The sequence below is a fragment of the Engystomops pustulosus genome, chromosome 1 (genome assembly GCF_040894005.1).
Source record: "Engystomops pustulosus chromosome 1, aEngPut4.maternal, whole genome shotgun sequence".
NCBI lineage: Eukaryota > Metazoa > Chordata > Amphibia > Anura > Leptodactylidae > Engystomops > Engystomops pustulosus.
The window spans coordinates 98147442-98167882 of record NC_092411.1 but is presented as its reverse complement, the minus strand read 5'-3'; the positions used below and the strand labels follow the sequence as shown (position 1 = coordinate 98167882).

Here is a 20441-nt window from a genome sequence, read left to right as displayed (position 1 = left end):
CGCTGCTTCCATGCAACACAAATTGGGGGGCATGCTGTCAGAGGATCAGACTGATTCGGACTGAGCGCTGGATTTAACTTTGAAATTGTGTTGCTAGATAATGCACTTACATGCACCAGGAAGAAGAAGGTGAACTCTGTCGTACTTGAGTGGGGAAGCGACACATGCAGGATATCCGGTGCACATAGTGAATCACGGCACAGTGCATTATACACGAACGGGTAACGAATGTACCCCATTGTGTTTCATTGCACCTTGCCCAAGCTGGGTGACCGTGTTGCAAAATGTGGGATGTGTCCTACGTCTTGCTGTTTTGCGGCCACTATTTCTATGGAGAAGGAGGAATGAGGAGCTCTCACCCCTCTTCTCTCTTGCACCCGACCGCTTACAGCCCGGGGAGCACACAGTTTGTGTGCAAGGGGCCTCAATCATAACTTTGGCACAATTGTGTTTATTTTCAGTACCATCAAATGTTAAACACCATTCAAAAGAAATACACAATATATATCCACAGTCACTGATCACGACAGGACTATTTTGCACCTTCTTGACACAGCCTATTTTTTCAAATCTGCCCTGTGTCACTATAAGTGGTTATAACTTTGGAACACTTTAACATATTCAGGTGATTTTGAGATTTATTTATTTAAAAAATGATATTTGGTGAAAATTCTTGATTTTTGAAATGGTAAATTTTCTTCTTTTCTGACACATAGTTATAACACCAAAAACACATGATAACAAACTTTAACACTAACATGTTTGCTTTATGGTGACACCGTTTTTTATGCGTCCTCTCATTTTTGTAGAATGTTATAAGGCTTAGAACTTTAGGTGAGATTTTTCGCATTTTCATCAAAAACACAAAATCACACTTTTGAGGGACTTGCCTAGCTATCCAGTCACTTTGAGAAGCATGAATAATAGTTAAACCCCACAAATGAACCAATTTTAGAAACTACACCCCTCACGGTATGTAAAACAACTTTTATGAAGTTTGTTAACCCTTTAAATGAATGTATTTTTTTTTTTTAAATGGGCACTTTTTTAAGGATATACAATCTTTACATTTTTTGGGCATATGATGCCATATAATGGCTTATTTTTTGCATCATAAAATGTACTTTACAAATCCTTCATTTTAGTACACTTTTGCTTATTCATAAAATTTAATTTACTCTTTAACGTGTGAATAAAAAGAAAATGATCAATTCCTGTTTTTTAGCATTTTTTTTAGGAGAGGAGTTTGTTGACTGTACCATAAAAACAATATATTATCTTAATTCTATGGATTATTGCGATTACAGTGATACCTCATTTGTATAGTTTTCTTTATATTTCTACAATTCTACTGAAGGTATAACTTTAGTATTTTTTAGTTAATGGAGCTGGTTGAGGGCTTATTTTCTGTGAGACCATTTGTTCTTTTCAGAACATTTTAGAACATTTTTTGTGAAAGAATTTGCTGAAAAATGTACATTTTGCTGCTTTTTTTTTTGTGCCGTACACCATTGTTCAGATTGTTACAGATGCAGCGATTTTTATGATTTAGTGTTTATTAGATTTATAAAACCTATATTTACTGGTTTAAAACTTTTTTGGAGACAGAGCCTGTTTGTAATGAAGATCACGCAGTGGTGGGGCACTGGTCGGACCCCCAGGGCTGCTTCCCTTGGAGGATTGGACCCCCTGGTAAACAGGGAGGGGGTCCAATCCACATCAGAAACCCCTTATGCAAGGGGTGAATACTCGTGATGGGAGTAATCATTGTTCGTGGGTGCTACAGTTAGCTTCGATATGCAGCTGAAACCCATTCTGTATGGTGCCGACTCCGTTCGTAACTTCCCTCCATTTCATACTTTTAAGACACATGTCTGATGTGGGTTTTATTAAGTATTTTATTATTTACAATCATTTCCATTATTAATTCTTTTAAAGAACTTTCTAACAGAGTCATTCATCTCTTTATTCCTCAAGCTGTAGATAATAGGATTCAACATAGGAGTCACAACTGTATAGAGTAAAGATAATACTTTGTTTATATCTAAAGAGAATCTAGACATGGGTTGCATATACATGGCTGTTATTGTTCCATAATAGATCATGACAACAGTAAGGTGGGAGGCACATGTGGAAAAGGCTTTTTTTCTTCCAATGGCTGAAGGGATCCGTAAAATAGTAGAAATGATAAATATGTAGGACAGGACGGTTAGAAGAAAGGAGCTAAATATAAGACCAGTAGCTAACATTGAGATGGCTGTCTCTGTAAACTGGGTACTACTACAAGATAGCTTAAGAAGAGGTTGAGCATCACAGTAGAAATAATTAACTTGATTAGGACCACAAAAAACAAGTCTTGATATTAATGCAACAGGGAGGATTGGAGAAACAAAGCCACCGATCCAAGCTCCAGAGGCCAACTGGTGTGAGGTAGCATTGGTCATTTTGGAAGAATAATGCAGAGGGTTACAAATAGCCAGATATCGATCATATGCCATTGCAGTCAGTAGATAACACTCCGAAGCTCCAAGGGAGCTGAAAAGATACAACTGAATCATGCAGTTTCGAAAATATATGGTCCTACTGCTTGTTACAAAGGTAGACAGCATCTTCGGTACAATGACTGAGGTGTACCATATTTCCATAGCAGAGAGGTGGTTGAGGAAATAAAACATAGGGATTTGCAGTTTGTAGTTTGTTAGTACAGTAATGAAAATGATAAGGTTGCCTGCAACTGTAAAACTGTAGATAGAAAGAAAAAGCAGGAAAAGTAAAGGATAGATCTTCTGGAGGCTAGGGAATCCCAGGATGATGAATTCTGTCACAAGCGTTGTATTTATTGCTGCTCCCATTTGATTAAGTAGTTTCTGCAAGTAAAAGAAACAATTAATTAAAGCATTTTTTTGGTTTTATAGGAATTGCATTAACAAAATGTATACGACAAAAATTCTGTCAAAGCTTCAGTAAAAGATTTTAAATAATAATTTTTGTTTTTATTGAGAGATGAGGCAATAAGAAAGAGGAGCTGCTGGGGATAGAGTGTTTTTGGAGTGTACAAAGGTATTTGACATTGGGGCACATGTACTAAGGGTTTGAATCATACTTTTCTACCGGGTTTTCCGAATTTTTCCGCTTTGCGCCGAATTGCCCCAGGTTTTTGGCACACGCAATCGGATTGTGTTGCATCAGCACCGGCTTGCATGCGACAAAAAATGGGGGGCGTGGTCGTTGGAAAACCTGACGGATTCAGAAAAAACGCGGAATTAAAAAAAAAAAAGTGTCACTTGACATGCACTTACATGCACCAGGAAGAGGATGGTGAACACCAGCGGACCTCGGCGGACCTTGGCGCAGCAGCGACACCTAGTGGATATCGGGCGCACGACCTTAGTGAATCCCGGGAAACTCCGAATCCTCTTCGGAGAACGTGCCGCTGGATCGCGACAGGACCGGGTAAGTAAATCTGCCCCACTGTCTCTCAAAAATGATGGATAGAATAAGTTCTAATGCTTTGACAGGAATTGTCTGTAATTGTGTTAAAACAGCTTGAAGGGAAGATGACAGAGATTTGTGGTCAAGGATTCCTAATCTTAATGGTCACCAATTATATCCCAAGATTTAGTACTGGGCTCACTATTATTTAACTTGTGTACTGTGTCTATTTTTGCAGATGAGCCCTGTAGTTTAACGGCTGTCAGTGTTTGGGCATTGACTTGGCAAATGAGGGTCAATGTGGATTAATGTAAGGTTAACTAATAATCTGCATTTAACATATATTAGTTGAAGTAATACTGGGAAACTACCTTGTTTAGAAGAATGTCAGTGTACTTATAGATCAAACATATAGACATGGTGGGGAGGGAGACCTAGGGGTACTGGCTTTGTGAAAAGGTGGAGAAGTATAAGGTACTGGCTTTGTGATGAAAAGGACATGATGTCGTGGACTGAGTGAGAAAGAGATGGACAACATGGTAAAGACAGGGCTGTACCAACTCTTTCTGCTGCCTGAGGGGAAAAGTGAATGGTGCGCCTTCCATATAAAATGTATTTGTATCTAAATATATACAGACATACATATACCTAAAACATAAAGCTGACAGCTATTCTGCTAAGACTCCCTAAGATCCCATGATCTATAATGACTATGGCATATAAAAGATTAGTAATTGTGAACATTGTAGCTCCCACTGCACTGGCAGAGGCAGTATATACTACTATATTACAGTGCAATGCTTGAAAACTAGAAATAGATCATTATATACACATAGGGGGAAATGTATCATACACTGGCACTCCTGCGGTTTAGGCCTCTTGATGTATCTGCCAGGTGGTGCAGCCACTGGGCAAAACTACGCCAGGTCCGAACTTGTATAGTATTGCGTGAAAAACAGAAGACCAAAGTATGCTGGTTTCTCAAAAGAATGCAGGCATGGGGTGGGAAGGCGCCGTGCCTGCCCCCTTTCCCTGCTGCCATGCCCATCTACGCCCCGTCCATGTCCACATGGCGGAAAGGGGGCATATTCACAATTTTAATAACAAATTCTTGCATTTATCTGTTGTTGGGTTGTTAGGTTGTAAAATATCTGTTTTACTAATCAGTCATTAATCTACTGAAGAATGACCTGGGATCTCTGAAACGTTTTTTAGCAAACCAGAGGAGCAACAACTATCGTGCACAACATCACAAGTGTATGTATCAATCCAGGACCATTATTTGGGCTGTATCTGGACACCTGTTGTCATTATATTAGATCTTGACCACATACATATTGGAAAAAGCAATCAAACACATGTTTCCACTGAAGCCGAAATATACGAGAGACACAAAGTATTCAGCCTCTGATGTCAAGCTCGGTGAACAAAAAGCCTAGACTAGCAGACTTTATGCAACCTCCTTTCAATACACCTAATATTGCCTGGTGTATTGAATATCTGAATATTTATCATCTATTCTTTTTAAATGGTATAATTCACCAAGTTCATTAGTGCAAGTGTTGTACACTACAAATAATGTAAATGCGTCACTACATATATCAGCAACAACACATTCCATTGATATAAGTGATATAAAGCACTATATATACAATGATAATCTGAATTTCACTCTCTTTTTTTCAACGTTATTGGTGTCGCCAAGATTCCAATATAATAGGAAGCTGTGGCAAAGCAGGGATCAATAAGCAGCTGATTAAATTGCTGTGTCAGCACTTTGTGATAAATTATTTTCAAAATATGATGCAGGGTTCTACAAGTCATTGAGACATCATAATTATTTCCTGTCTGGTCTTCTTGATTTTAACATATTTTTTTTATACATTTTCATTCTATTTTACACCACTGATAAATATGTAAATGTATTGTACACTACACTACATGTTACACTATACCTCTGGCAAAGCTTGATGTATGTGCTGAATACATCTAAAGCTGTCCGTTTGCCTGAAATAGGTATCAAATTTATTTTGGTTAGTTATCAGGTCAGTGTACATAACAATACAGAGGATCCTTTGGTGGCTTCCAACAATGCCACTGACAATTACCACATCATTGTAGTTCTGTATCTTGCAATTTTAATGATGGAAGGGGACTTCATTTGACTTGTATTAAACTTGCTGGACCTGTATTGTTTGAAGGATGCTAAAGGGAACCTGTCAGAAGAAATATACCTAATAAACTACTACTAGTATAGTGTCAAGCAGCTGAGCAGCTTCCAGATCATGTTTCTTTCATAGCCTGGTGTGGTGGCATCATCCAGGAAATCTACTTTGAAGTGAGATTTAATAAAGTCAAGGAGGCGGAGATTTTAACATTGAAGTCAAGCTCTCTCTTCCTCAGAAAGTCCCCTTCACTGTAATTGATGGTCCTGCATCTAGAGTTATCACTAACAGATCTCTATGACAGAGGAGGAGGCGTTCTGAGCTCCCCATCTTGACATCAGTGTTGAACTCTACTCCACCTTGCCTTTGTACAACCAATTTACGTCTCACTTCAAAGTTGATCTTCTGGATGATGTCACCACACTGGGACATGAAAGAAACAAGAAGCAGATGGTGACAACATTCTGGTAGTGGTTTATTAAACCAATTGCCGATGACAGGTTCCCTTATGTATCATGCTGCCGTTGTTGTATTAAGCTCTTGTGCTTACTCAAAAGAAGCAAAAGTCATACAAGTTAAGAAAGTGTCAGTTGAATAAATTAGTGAAATATTGTCATCATTACATAAGAGAGGTACTGGGATCTATCAATATAGAATTTCTCATCTCACCTTTTTTCAGGCTTTTGCCTTCCCAATAATTTTGCTTATAATATGGCACTGTGCACGTATGACAGTAACCACCTTGTATTCTGAGCTTGATCTGGCTTTTAACTACTTCTTCTGGCTCTGTAGGGAACATCCTGCATCTCTGACACACCTGGAACTTGTTATATGTATTCCCCTGATGTCACCTACCTACACTGTTGCTTTGCTTGTTAATAAATTGTAAAATCATCAAGTGTATAGAGACATAGAAAATTACCAGTAAAAGAAGACACTATTACTCTGTCTGAATTAATTTTAATAATTAATTAATAAGGGAACCTGTCACCACATGTGTAGATTTAGAGGTTCCTATAGAGCCCTATTAACTGACTGACACCCTTCTTTTATTTAAACATTGTTTCACTTACATCCACATAAATCACCTTTTATCTTACATTACCTGGCATCAGAGGGAGCATGTCCTGCTCTTCTGGCCCCTCCCATCTAATACTCCCCATGTCTCATGACTCCTTACTGGTCACAGTTAATTTCATGTGACCAGAACGACATCATCCCAGGTCCTTTAACCACTTAACAATAGAAAACTGTACCCCATGCATGTACTGTATCTGACCACATGAAGTCACAGCAGCCTATATGGACTTCTACTCCTCTCCATCCTCTATGGAGACTGCTGTGATTTCATGTGATCACATACATGGGGCTCAGTTTGCTATTCTTAGAAGGCTAATGGACCTGCAATTATGTCATTGGTCACATGCAGGGCTGATTCTAGCATATTTGCTGCCTGAGGCGAATATTAAAATGCTGCCCCCCCCCACTCTTGACCACTCCCTGTTAAGTAAATCCTTTAAACTATTAGTAAATTAGTAAACTTTACTAACAATTAACAACCCTACAGACAGTGCACTGACACTGTGTGACTGACTACAGGATCTGAGAGGCATTAGTGACATCTAGTACCTTATAGATGACAATCTCTTTCATCAGGAGGACTTCATTCCGGGTTCTCCAATCCATGACGTATCACTGCGGAATTCACGGCCAGATATCAGCTCTGTGTAGCATCTCCACCCGGCGTCCCTAAAAATACCACAGTCACTTACAGTATAAAGTCTCCTGGATAACAACACTGTGCTCCTAAATAATATATAGCCCTCACAACACAACTGACCTCACACTCCACACATACAAAACATCCCTTAATTATATATATATACAACACCCACAATTTATTAATACAGACCCCCCCCCAACATTTGGTTTATATGATGCAAAGTAATCTATGGTATCCTATAACTAATAAATCCCACCCTGTTATTATGTTACATGATTTTACATACAGTGCAACCCTGATCAAATATATAGCGACCCCTAATGAATATATATATATATATATATATATATATATATATAAATTTATTTTTATATATCCCTGCTCTCATATATTTAAAGGTCTCGTTATTCACCCCCCTAATTTAATTATATACAGCTCCCATATACAGATCCCCTAAAGCTTAAATAAAATCTTGCCCCACATATACAGTCCCCTCCAAGCTTAGTAATATACTATATCCCATATATAGCCCCTGCAGCTAAGTAATATACTGTACCCCATATACAGCCCCCCCCAGCTTAGTAATATACTGTATCCCATATACAGCCTCCCAGCTTAGTAATATACTGTATCCCATATACGGCCCCTGCAGCTAAGTAATATACTGTATCCCATATACAGATCCCCTCCAGCTAAGTAATATACTGTATGCCATATACAGCCCCCAGCTTAGTAATATATGTATCCCATATACAGCCCCCCAGCTTAGTAATATACTGTATCCCATATACAGCCCCCCAGCTTAGTAATATATGTATCCCATATACAGCCCCTCAGCTTAGAAATATACTGTATCCCATATACAGCCCCGCAGCTTAGTAATATACTGTATGCCATATACAGCCCCTCCAGCTTAGTAATATACTGTACCCCATATAGAGATCCCCTCCAGCTTAGTAATATACTGTATCCCATATACAGCCCCCCATCTTGGTAATATACTGTACCCCATATACAGATCTCCTCAAGCTTAGTAATATACTGTACCCCCATATACAGCCCCCCAGCTTAGTAATATACTGTATCCCATATACAGCCTCCCAGCTTAGTAATATACTATATCCCATATACAGCCCCCCAGCTTAGTAATATACTGTATTCCATATACAGCCCCGCAGCTTAGTAATATACTGTATCCCATATACAGTTCCCCTCCAGCTTAGTAATATACTGTATCCCATATACAGATCCCCTCCAGCTAAGTAATATACTGTATCCCATATACAGGCCCCCCAGCTTAGTAATATACTGTATCCCATATACAGTTCCCCTCCAGCTTAGTAATATACTGTATCCCATATACAGCCCCCAGCTTAGTAATATACTGTATCCCATATACAGCCCCCAGCTTAGTAATATACTGTATCCAATATACAGCCCCCCAGCTTAGTAATATATGTATCCCACATAAAGCCCCCCAGCTTAGTAATATACTGTATCCCATATAGAGCCCCCCAGCTTAGTAATATACTGTATCCAATATACAGCCCCCCAGCTTAGTAATATACTGTATCCCATATACAGCCCCCGCAGCTTAGTAATATACTGTATCCAATATACAGCCCCCCAGCTTAGTAATATATGTATCCCACATACAGCCCCCCAGCTTAGTAATATATGTATCCAATATACAGCCCTGAGCTTAGAAATATATGTATCCCATATACAGCCCCCAGCTTAGTAATATACTGTATCCCATATACAGCCCCCCAGCTTAGTAATATATATGTATCCCATATGCAGCCCCCCAGCTTAGTAATATACTGTATCCCATATACAGCCCCCCAGCTTAGTAATATACTGTATCCCATATACATCCCCACAGTTTAGTAATATACTGTATCCCATATACATCCCCACAGCTTAGTGATATAGTGATATAGAATACATACAGCACCCCCCATTATAAAATGATTCTGGCCCCATATAATATATACTAAATCCCCCCCAATATAAAATAATTATAGCCCCAAATAATATATATAGCACCCCCCCCAGTATAAAATAATGACGGCCCCATATAATATATACTGAATCCCCCCCAGTATAAAATAATTATGGTCCCATATAATATATACAGCACCCCCCCCTAGTATAAAGTAATTATAGCCCCAAATAATATATACAGAACCCCCCCCAGTATAAAATAATTATAGCCCCAAATAATGTATATAGCATTCCATCATTCCCCCCAGTATAAAATAATTATGGCCCCATATGATATATATAGCGTTCCCCCCGACTATTAAACGTTTTCTAGTCTCATATAATACATACAGTCCCCCCCCTCCCAGTATAACACAACACCTCCCCGCACACTTATTAGCCACATTTAATTAATTAAAGTACATGAAAAATAATAGAATATATACTCACCTGCAGACAGCTGCTCCCTCGGCGCACGGGTCCCGTCTTCACGTGGCTCTTCTGTGAGCCGCAGCTCCGCACAGTGACACAGGCAGCGTGACGTCATGACGCCTGTGCCGCTGATTTGAACGGAGCGACGCAGCTGCCGGAAAGGCGCTGTGACGCTCCGCATATAAATCGCGCCTGTGTCTTAAAGAGACAGGCACGATTTATTTAGCCGGTGGGCGATTCGGGCATTAATGGATGCCCGAATCGCCCACTTTAGAGTGGCAAATTTCGCCACTATTTAAAGGGATCCGCATTCTGCTGCCTGAGATTTTCATCTCGCCTCATGGCAGATGCGGCCCTGGTCACATGTCATGAATGTAACACAAGGAATCAGATAAAAATTGATACAATATTTCCAATAAGTAAAAAGAGCTTTATATCCATCCAGCTTAGTAATATACTGTATCCCATATACAGCCCCCCAGCTTAGTAATATACTGTATCCCATATACAGCCCCCCAGCTTAGTAATATACTGTATCCCATATACAGCCCCCCAGCTTAGTAATATACTGTATCCAATATACAGCCCCCCAGCTTAGTAATATACTGTATCCCATATACAGCCCCCCAGCTTAGTAATATACTGTATCCAATATACAGCCCCCCAGCTTAGTAATATATGTATCCCACATACAGCCCCCCAGCTTAGTAATATATGTATCCCATATACAGCCCTGAGCTTAGAAATATATGTATCCCATATACAGCCCCCAGCTTAGTAATATACTGTATCCCATATACAGCCCCCCAGCTTAGTAATATATATGTATCCCATATGCAGCCCCCCAGCTTAGTAATATACTGTATCCCATATACAGCCCCCCAGCTTAGTAATATACTGTATCCCATATACATCCCCACAGTTTAGTGATATAGTGATATAGAATACATACAGCACCCCCCAGTATAAAATGATTCTGGCCCCATATAATATATACTAAATCCCCCCCAATATAAAATAATTATAGCCCCAAATAATATATATAGCACCCCCCCAGTATAAAATAATGACGGCCCCATATAATATATACTGAATCCCCCCCAGTATAAAATAATTATGGTCCCATATAATATATACAGCACCCCCCCCCTAGTATAAAGTAATTATAGCCCCAAATAATATATACAGAACCCCCCCCCAGTATAAAATTATTATAGCCCCAAATAATGTATATAGCATTCCATCATTCCCCCCAGTATAAAATAATTATGGCCCCATATGATATATATAGCGTTCCCCCCGACTATTAAACGTTTTCTAGTCTCATATAATACATACAGTCCCCCCCCTCCCAGTATAACACAACACCTCCCCGCACACTTATTAGCCACATTTAATTAATTAAAGTACATGAAAAATAATAGAATATATACTCACCTGCAGACAGCTGCTCCCTCGGCGCACGGGTCCCGTCTTCACGTGGCTCTTCTGTGAGCCGCAGCTCCGCACAGTGACACAGGCAGCGTGACGTCATGACGCCTGTGCCGCTGATTTGAACGGAGCGACGCAGCTGCCGGAAAGGCGCTGTGTCGCACCGCATATAAATCGCGCCTGTGTCTTAAAGAGACAGGCACGATTTATTTAGCCGGTGGGCGATTCGGGCATTAATGGATGCCCGAATCGCCCACTTTAGAGTGGCAAATTTCGCCACTCTTTAAAGGGATCCGCATTCTGCCGCCTGAGATTTTCATCTCGCTTCATGGCAGATGCGGCCCTGGTCACATGTCATGAATGTAACACAAGGAATCAGATAAAAATTGATACAATATTCCCAATAAGTAAAAAGAGCTTTATATGTCTGTAATTAAGTTACAGTGCCTCATGTAGGTGATATGGGGAGAACTTGTAACCCTTTATCAGCAGGCATTGTTACTCAGGGTGGTCAAAATCCACTCTTTAAGTGGAGAGCTCTCTTCCAGGACTTGGGTGACAGGCTACTCCTTTTCTGAAGAGACAGAATATAACGTCCACTTATAGAATACTCAGCCTAAGGAGAGGACCATGATGAGAATCCACTGGTAGCCGGAATAGAAAAAAGCTGGGCTATTGGGGGTAATTGGAAGAGCTGGTACCAGGAACACCAAATGACCCCTTGAAGGTCTCACAAAGTTGTGCAGCCATGAGATGATGTTTGGAAACCATGACTTAAGAAAGTAGGTAGTTTCCCAAGATGTCGCAGCAAGAAAGCTTACACACTCGCAAGGACTCTTGCAGTAAAGACTCTGGGGCACATATACTAAGGGCTTTGTAAACTGTGTCGAATTGTGCATGTTCTTCTAGGCTTAATGGCATTGCACATTTAAGAAGTGTCTGCGCCTCTATTGTGTCGCACACAACCCTTGTGGCACAGATATGCTATCCTCCATGCAACACAAATTAAGCGACTAATTCGGACCGAGCGCCATATTTAACTTGCAAATTGTGTCACACGCTGTATGTTAAAGGTGCACCACAAAAAAGATGGTGAACTCTTTCGGACCTGAGCGGGGAAGCGACACATTCATGATTTCTGGTGCACGATCTTAGTGAATTGCGGCACCAAGAATTAAACGGAAACTTTTAGTGCAGTTTCCGACTTTCTAAGTAAATTTACCTCCCTGTGTCACACAACTATGAATATACCGGTATTTCATGGACTTTTATTACAAGGACATTGTGAATTTACTCTACCACTGTATTTTTTGATTCTGTGAAGAACTGATAAGAATAAGTTATAGGGGCACATTTAATAAGAGTTGTGCACTTCACTTTTGTCTGACCATGCACGTTCTTCTAGGCTAAAACAGCTTGCACAGGTATTTAAGAAGTGTCGATTGTGTCACACGCAACCCTTTTGTGGAGCAGCTGCGCTGGCTTCCATGCGACATAAATTAGGGGTCGTTCCCTGGGGGCGGTACGACGGATTTGGACCGAGTGCCGTATTTAACTTTCTAATTGTGTCGCACACCCCATGTTAAAGGTGCACCACACAGAATCGCCGCACACAGCATTATACATGGACAATGCACTTTTTTAAGTAAATGTGCCCCATAATGTTTTTACAAAGTAAACAGCATTCTTTTGTAAAAACAAAAAGAAGAAACCATTGTATTATTAGTTGTTGGGGGAGACTGGGAACACTCCTTTTTTACTTTCGTTAGCTTGTTAAATCTACTCCATTTTGGTGTGAGGTCTACTGAGGCTATGCTAATTATTTATGGTGGCTGTGCAACACCATAAATTATGGGCATCGGTCTTGATACATTCACCCAATAGTTTTTAGGCATGTGTATAGGCATGTGGGTGTGTCTTAGTTGGTTATAGAACATGGTTTAAATTTCAAATGCGCGCACTACAATGCACCAAATGTTTTGACCAAAAATTCATGTGCTAAATAAGATTTGAAAAGCTATTCCGATTGCAGCAAGTGCTATATATTTTGTGCTATTAAACTTCATGAGCTGATTTATAATACAATGTTATTAAATGTTTCTATGCATTTTCATGTGAAATTGTTATCTTTGTTGAACAGCCTGGCCATGGTTTCTTCCCATAGTTACAACCTGTAATTTCTGTTACTGGTAGTACATACATGCTGGGTATCTTTCTCTACGTCTCCACGTCCATTTCCGTTGACAAGGGGACTCCTGATCTACACGTACAACTCACCACTTCACTAAACTGCCTTCCATCACTCATCATTAATCTGATAACCCTGAGCAAAAGAGGACATGATAGAGGTGAGTAGCTATACTGTACACACCACTACCATGACCTCTCTTGCTTTGTGTGCTCTAAACCCATAAGTAAAAAAAAAAAAGACAGATAGATAACATCAGTAAAATATATTTAAACTTTATTGAATTCAAATAGTAATACCCAATATATAAAATTGACATACAGATAGAGTAGTAACATACAGACAAAAAAGTTGATTACATAGGCTGAGTGTAAACACAGTAAAGCTAAATGTAAAGATATCCTGCAGAAGACAAAGTGCTAAGTAGATAGGACCTGAGTCAGTCTAAGGGCATGTTAGACTCAATTAAAACATCACTTATAAGTAGAAATAGACTAGTCAATTGCAACTATGCTCAACATTGAATACCTACAGCAAAGCTTACAGGAAAATATAAATAAAGTATGTACAAACCACGGAGCAAAAGGAAACAAAGCCCCGACACGTGTTTCGCCACTGAATGGCTTCTTCTGGGGGAGTTTGTGTGCTCTAAGCTCTGTTCCCTTCTATGGACGCTTACAAATAAAGTCAAAAGCCAGAAAATTACAGAGCATGAAAGAGAGTCTAAATGAGGTGTATTTTTTTATCCAGTATTACTATTGGCAGAATTGGGGATGGGTTGCCATTTTGTTTGGGAACTGATCTGGGGTCTTCAGTATAATTATTGCCAGCATTAGGGGGACGCCACTTTGTTTGGGGTCTGATCTGGGGTCTATGGAGGATCTATAGATCAGTGATTTTCAACCTTTTTTGAGCCGCGGCACACTTTTTATGCTTAGAAAATCCTGAGGCACACCACCATCCAAAATAGCACAAAATGACACTAAAACAGTCATAAAAGGCCTCCCTTTACTAATAAAAACCCCCTAGCGCCCTCCCTTTACTAATAAAAACCTCTAGCGGCCTCCCTTTACTAATCAAAAGCGCCTAGCGGCCTCCCTTTACTAATCAAAAGCCCCTAGCGGCCTCCCTTTACTAATTAAAAGAACCTAGCGGCCTCCCTTTACTAATCAAAAGCCCCTAGCGGCCTCCCTTTACTAATTAAGAGCCCCTAGCGGCCTCCCTTTACTAATTAAGAGCCCCTAGCAGCCTCCCTTTACTAATTAAGAGCCCCTAGCGGCCTCCCTTTACTAATTAAAAGCCCCTAGCGGCCTCCCTTTACTAATTAAAAGCCCCCAGCGGCCTCCCTTTACTAATTAAGAGCCCCTAGCGGCCTCCCTTTACTAATTAAGAGCCCCTAGCGGCCTCCCTTTACTAATTAAAAGCCCTTAGCGGCCTCCCTTTAATAATTAAGAGCCCCTAGCGGCCTCCGTTTACTAATTAAGAGCCCCTAGCAACCTCCCTTTACTAATTAAGAGGCCCTAAAGGCCTCCCTTTACTAATTAAAAGGCCCTAGAGGCCCCCCTTTACTAATTAAAAGGCCCTAGAGGCCTCCCTTAACAAATTAAAACGCCCTAGAGGCCTCCCTTTACTAATTAAGAGCCCCTAGCGGCCTCCCTTTACTAATTAAGAGCCCCTAGAGGCCCCCCTTTACTAATTAAAAGGCCCTAGAGGCCCCCCTTTACAAATTAAAACGCCCTAGAGGCCTCCCTTTACTAATTAAAAGGCCCTAGAGGCCCCCCTTTACTAATTAAAAGGCCCTAGAGGCCTCCCTTTACTAATTAAAAGGCCCTAAAGGCCTCCCTTTACTAATTAAAACGCCCTAGAGGCCTCCCTTTACTAATTAAAAGGCCCTAGAGGCCCCCCTTTACTAATTAAAAGGCCCTAGAGGCCCCCCTTTACTAATTAAAAGGCCCTAGAGGCCCCCCTTTACTAATTAAAAGGCCATAGAGGCCCCCCTTTACTAATTAAAAGGCCCTAAAGGCCTCCCTTTACTAATTAAAAGGCCCTAGAGGCCCCCCTTAACTAATAAAAAGCCCCAGCCTCCCTTTACTAATAAAAAAAAGACCCTAGCTTCCTTCCTTATACAAATAATAACATTATATACTTACCCTTGATGTCTTCTTCCGCATAACTTCTCTCCTAATGGCGATCCGCCCATCTTCTGTAGCTCCTGCACCGTGCGGCCCATGTCACGTCACTTACGCAACCTGACGTCAGGTCGCGTCAGTCACGTGACATGGGCCGCGCGGTGCAGGAGCTACGGAAGATGGGCGGATCGCCGACGCGGGGCTTGTTGGTAAGTATGGGGATCAAAACACGGGGCTCCCTGCGGCACACTCAACCATGTGTCGCGGCACACTCAACCATGTGTCGCGGCACACAGGTTGAAAATCACTGCAATAGATGACACACTGTTATGGGGGATCTGTGGGTGACACCTGGTTATGAAGGATCTGTGAATGACACACTGTTATGGAGGATCTGTGGATGACACACTGTTATGAGGGTTTTCTAGATGACTGTTATGGGGATACATAGATTACACACTATTATAAGGGATCTGTGAAAGGCAGACTGTTATGGGCAATCTGTGTTTAACCCCACCTAATATTGTTGCCCCCTCCAATAGTGATCTCCCACCTCCAATTGATAGTGTCCCCCACTATAGCGGCTCCCCACCTCCAATTCATATTGCTGCCACTTCCTGTAGCAGCCCCGCTACCTCAAATTCATACCTCTAATTCACATTGTGGTCCCCTCCAATATCGTGTCCCCCCCAATAGCTGCCCCACCACCTCCCATTCATATTGTGCCCTCCTCCAATAGTGGCCTCCCACCTCCAGTTTATATTGTGACCCTCTCCAACTGTGGTCCCCCTACCTCCAATTCATATTGTTTTCTCCTCCAATATTGGTTACCCCACCTCTGATTCATATTGTGCATAAGCCCAAGAGGTAAATTCAAAAGGATATTACCCCCAAAAAATAACCGTTTGAAAGACGCAGGTGCAGTTTGAACGTTTGGTCCTTTATTTCAGATAAAATTTGACAACGTGTTTCGCTCCTCTAATTTGGTTGCTTCATCAGGTTTATTAAGTGTTCTCGGTAGAGTTTGGAAATATAGGCTATATATAGCCTATATAGGCTATATTTTAAAACTGATCGTTTCACTTTCAGCAAATACTTAATATGGTTTGTGTATGGAAAAGTTATCCAATTTTCCAATATATTTTCTGTTATCAATTACTCATGGTTTTCTAGATTTCTGTTTGCTGTCCTTCTTTAGAAATCTTCTAAATCTCCGGCTTAGCCATAATTAGTTTTTTTAAATTACACGTTTAAAGTCGATATTGCAGCTCAGAGCGCCGGACATCTTTACCCCACACCCCAGGCTGCTATTGATAAGTTTGTATTTCAGGGATCCCGGGGTGTCAAGCTAAGCAAAAGACTGCACCTAGATCAAGATGAAGAGCAGAGGTGAGTATCCTTAGCTGTTTTTTTTTTTTTTGGTTTTTAAAGTGGTTGATTTCCTTTAAAGCCTTTTCAGGCCGCGTCATTAAGGTTTTAAGGTATAGAATAAATACCAAACCGTTTCTTCTCATGAATATGGTTAGGCCTACATATAGTGAAATTGCTGCAGAATGTACCCAGGGAAATGAAGCTACTGGGCTTCAAAGCAAAATCATTTCTGCAAGTATTATAAGCAGTAGTTCCAGGTGCAGAACCAGCAGAGACAGGGCCCCATAGCAGACCTCTGAATGGGGCCCCCACTCCCCCTTAAAATATATATATGTATATATATTTTTATACTCACGCATGTGTATGTACTAACTTCTTATCCCAGGGCAGTGTCAGTGTCAGTAAGAAATTGGGCTTCAAATTTTGCAGAGCATTACATCATTTTATTCACTATGAAGTGTCATTTTTGGCTTAAAAGAATGTATTTTCCCAAAAAATTCTAAAGTTTCTAAATCACACTTCCATGTTATTTTAGCCCTTGGGAAACACTTAAAGGATTACAACATACTTTGAGGAGCGTAGTTTCTATAGTGGATAATTTATGGGGTTTCACTATTATTTAGGTCTTTCAAAGTCAATTGAAAGCTGAAAACATGAAAATTGTGCATAAAATTCTGTGCCTCATAACGTCCTAGAAAAACCTGAGTGAAGTTGGCCCCCCTACCTTGTTCAACTCAAACAAAATTGGTGTAAAATGTTTGTGCTACGTTTGTGCTGATTTATGCAGCAGAAATTTTTGTTTGTGCTGCTATCATTTTTAACATATTAATGAAAGTTTCCAGAGGTCATCAGAGGTCAACCAGCTCCCCACATTGCCCAAATCAAACAAAAATGGTCCCAAACAATTATGCTACGTTTGTGCTGGTTTGTGTTGCTCAAATTTTTGTTTATGCTGCTTTTGTTTTGAATTAATGAACAAAAAACTAAAGGTCAAAAGTTCACCCCCCCCCACATTAACTGAATCAAACAATCCTGGTGGCAACTGTTAGTGCTACGTTTGTGCTGGTTTGTGCAGCAAAAATTTCCGTTTGTGCTGATATAATTTTTAAGGTATGTACAGGTGTTTACAGTTATGTTAAGGTGTTTAGGATGAACTGGTAAAAAACAAACCTAATGACACTTCCCTGGTTTGATCACCAGGGGGGTCTAGCAAACACATTTTAGTTTTGAAGAAATGAACTCTGATGACCTCTGGAAAAAAGAATGAATATATTAAAAATTATAGCGGCACAAATGAAAATTTTTGCTACACAAACGTAGCACTAACGTTTGACACCAGCTTTGTTTGATTCAGTTAATGTGGGGGGGGGGGGCTGGTTGAACTTTTGACCCTTAAAATTCTGTTCATATATTGAAAAACAAAAGCAGCACAAACAAAAATGTGAGCAGCACAAACCAGCACAAACATAGCAGAATTGATTGGAACCAGTTTTGTTTTATTTGGACAATGTGCGTGTTGACCTCTGATGACCTCTGGAAACTTTCATTAATATGTTAAAAACGATAGCGGCACGAACAAGGTGGGGGGGGGCAACTTCACTCCTAGAAAAAGGAGAGAACACATAAAATATCATTACAACATAAAGCAGACATTTCTGGAAATGTTAGTTATCTAGCTTTTTGGGTAGTTTAACTATCTGCCTATAAAGCAGAACATTTCAAACTTTGAAAATTAAGACATTTTTCAGAATGAAATGCAAAACATAACACTTAAATTTTACAACTAACATGAAGTACAATGTGTCTCGAAAAAAAACAATCTCAAAATCACCTGGATAAATTAAAGCATTCCAAAGTTATAACCAATTATCATGATATGTCAGATTCGAAAATCGAGTCTGGTCATTAAGTTGAAAGCAAGCGTCAGTGATAAGGGGTTAAAACTACCAGAAAAAAATTCTTATATTCTATTGTTTATTGGTGGATTTCCTAAATTGATAGTTGTAGATTTTGTAAATGTAGGGGGCACTCAAAGGTTTTGTTGCAAAACCTTAGCGACTTTTCTCGATATCTGAAGAAAACTTCCTTTAGTTTCTGTACTCTCTGGTAAAACAACCTCCTTGATGTAGAGAACTGAATTTTAATGACACAAAATTAACTGTGTTTTATTACACCTTAGGGCACATGTTCTCCACATTGCCGTGGTTTAGAAAATAGTACTTAGATTCCTCTGGGTTGAATAGTTTGGTCTATTAAAGCATGATGGTAAGATTCTCTGTATAATCTTTTTAACAGACATTTTAACCTCCTTGTTTCTTAGGCTGTAAATGATAGGATTTAGTCCTGGAGTTACAACTGTGTAAAAAACAGAAATAAACTTCTTCATATCTGATGAATAGCTGGAGTGAGGACGAACATACATAAATATCATAGTACCATAGTAGATCAGTACAACAGTAAGATGAGAGCCACATGTAGAAAAGGTTCTACTCCTGCTACTATTGGACTTCATACGTAGTATGGAGATGACAATATAGAAGTAGGACACCAAAGTAAGCAATAAACAGGAAAACAGAACAGTAAGAGACAAGATAAAAATGGAGATTTCTGCCAAGTAGATGTCACCACAAGACAGCTCTAACAAAGGTGGGATGTCACAAAAGAAGTGATTCACCTGGCGAGACTCACAGAAGTCTAACAGAGAGATAAAGAGAGAAGGTATCAATCCGGTAAGAGCCCCTGTTACCCAGGAGCCAACAACCAGTTGTAGACATGTACTTGTATTCATCAGGCTTGAATAATAGAGAGGTTTACAGATAGCCATGTACCGATCATATGCCATGACTAACAGCAAATAACATTCAGTGGCCCCAAATGCAACAAAGAAAAACAGTTGAGTCATGCATCCCGAAAAGGAAATATTATTGCTTTTCATTAACAGGTTAGCTAAAAGTTTTGGCACTATTGTCATTGTATACCATATTTCCAGAAAAGACAAGTTGGAAAGGAAGAAGTACATGGGGATTTGTAGAGACTGATCCATTGTCACCACAGTCAAAATGATGACATTTCCAATGATTGTCACCAGAAATATTAAAAGGAATACAACAAACAGGGGAATGTTGGCTTCTGCAGAGTTTAATAGACCTAGAATTGAAAAATCATTTCCACCACTTTGGTTGGTAAATTGCATGTTGCAATGGGAACATAAATTCAGCAACCATCCAAAAGTACCTACACATAGATAAGAATATGAAGAAAAAATACATTATTAGTTGTGGACTATACAAATCCCACTTACTCAAAGACTGCATAAATCCTTTCACTTTTGCTAATTTTGTTGTTGCAGGAGAACAGTATGACTGATGGCAGCAATCAGGGTAACATACTGGCAGTATACAGCTTGTATATGTATAAAATGCATGGGTGTCCCCAACATATACATCCCTGATATGCTACAAAAATGATGTATATACTGTACCAGGCTCACTCACCATTCATGTTGTAAATGTGTTACACATGTACCATTTACACAGTAGGTTCAGGGGGGTCAAGGACAGGAGGCGCACAGCAAGACTGGTGGT

General features: G+C 40.0%; 2 protein-coding genes across 2 annotated transcripts; both read right to left on the bottom strand.

Moving 5' to 3' along the window:
* Positions 1 to 1901: 1901 nt before the first annotated feature.
* LOC140116767 (olfactory receptor 6N1-like) lies at positions 1902 to 2852 on the bottom strand. The gene has a single exon (XM_072133233.1). It carries the CDS (start codon positions 2850 to 2852, stop codon positions 1902 to 1904), a length of 951 nt encoding a protein of 316 aa, XP_071989334.1.
* Positions 2853 to 19063: 16211 nt separating this feature from the next.
* LOC140116666 (olfactory receptor 11L1-like) lies at positions 19064 to 20050 on the bottom strand. The gene has a single exon (XM_072133144.1). It carries the CDS (start codon positions 20048 to 20050, stop codon positions 19064 to 19066), a length of 987 nt encoding a protein of 328 aa, XP_071989245.1.
* Between the last annotated feature and the right edge of the window lie 391 nt (positions 20051 to 20441).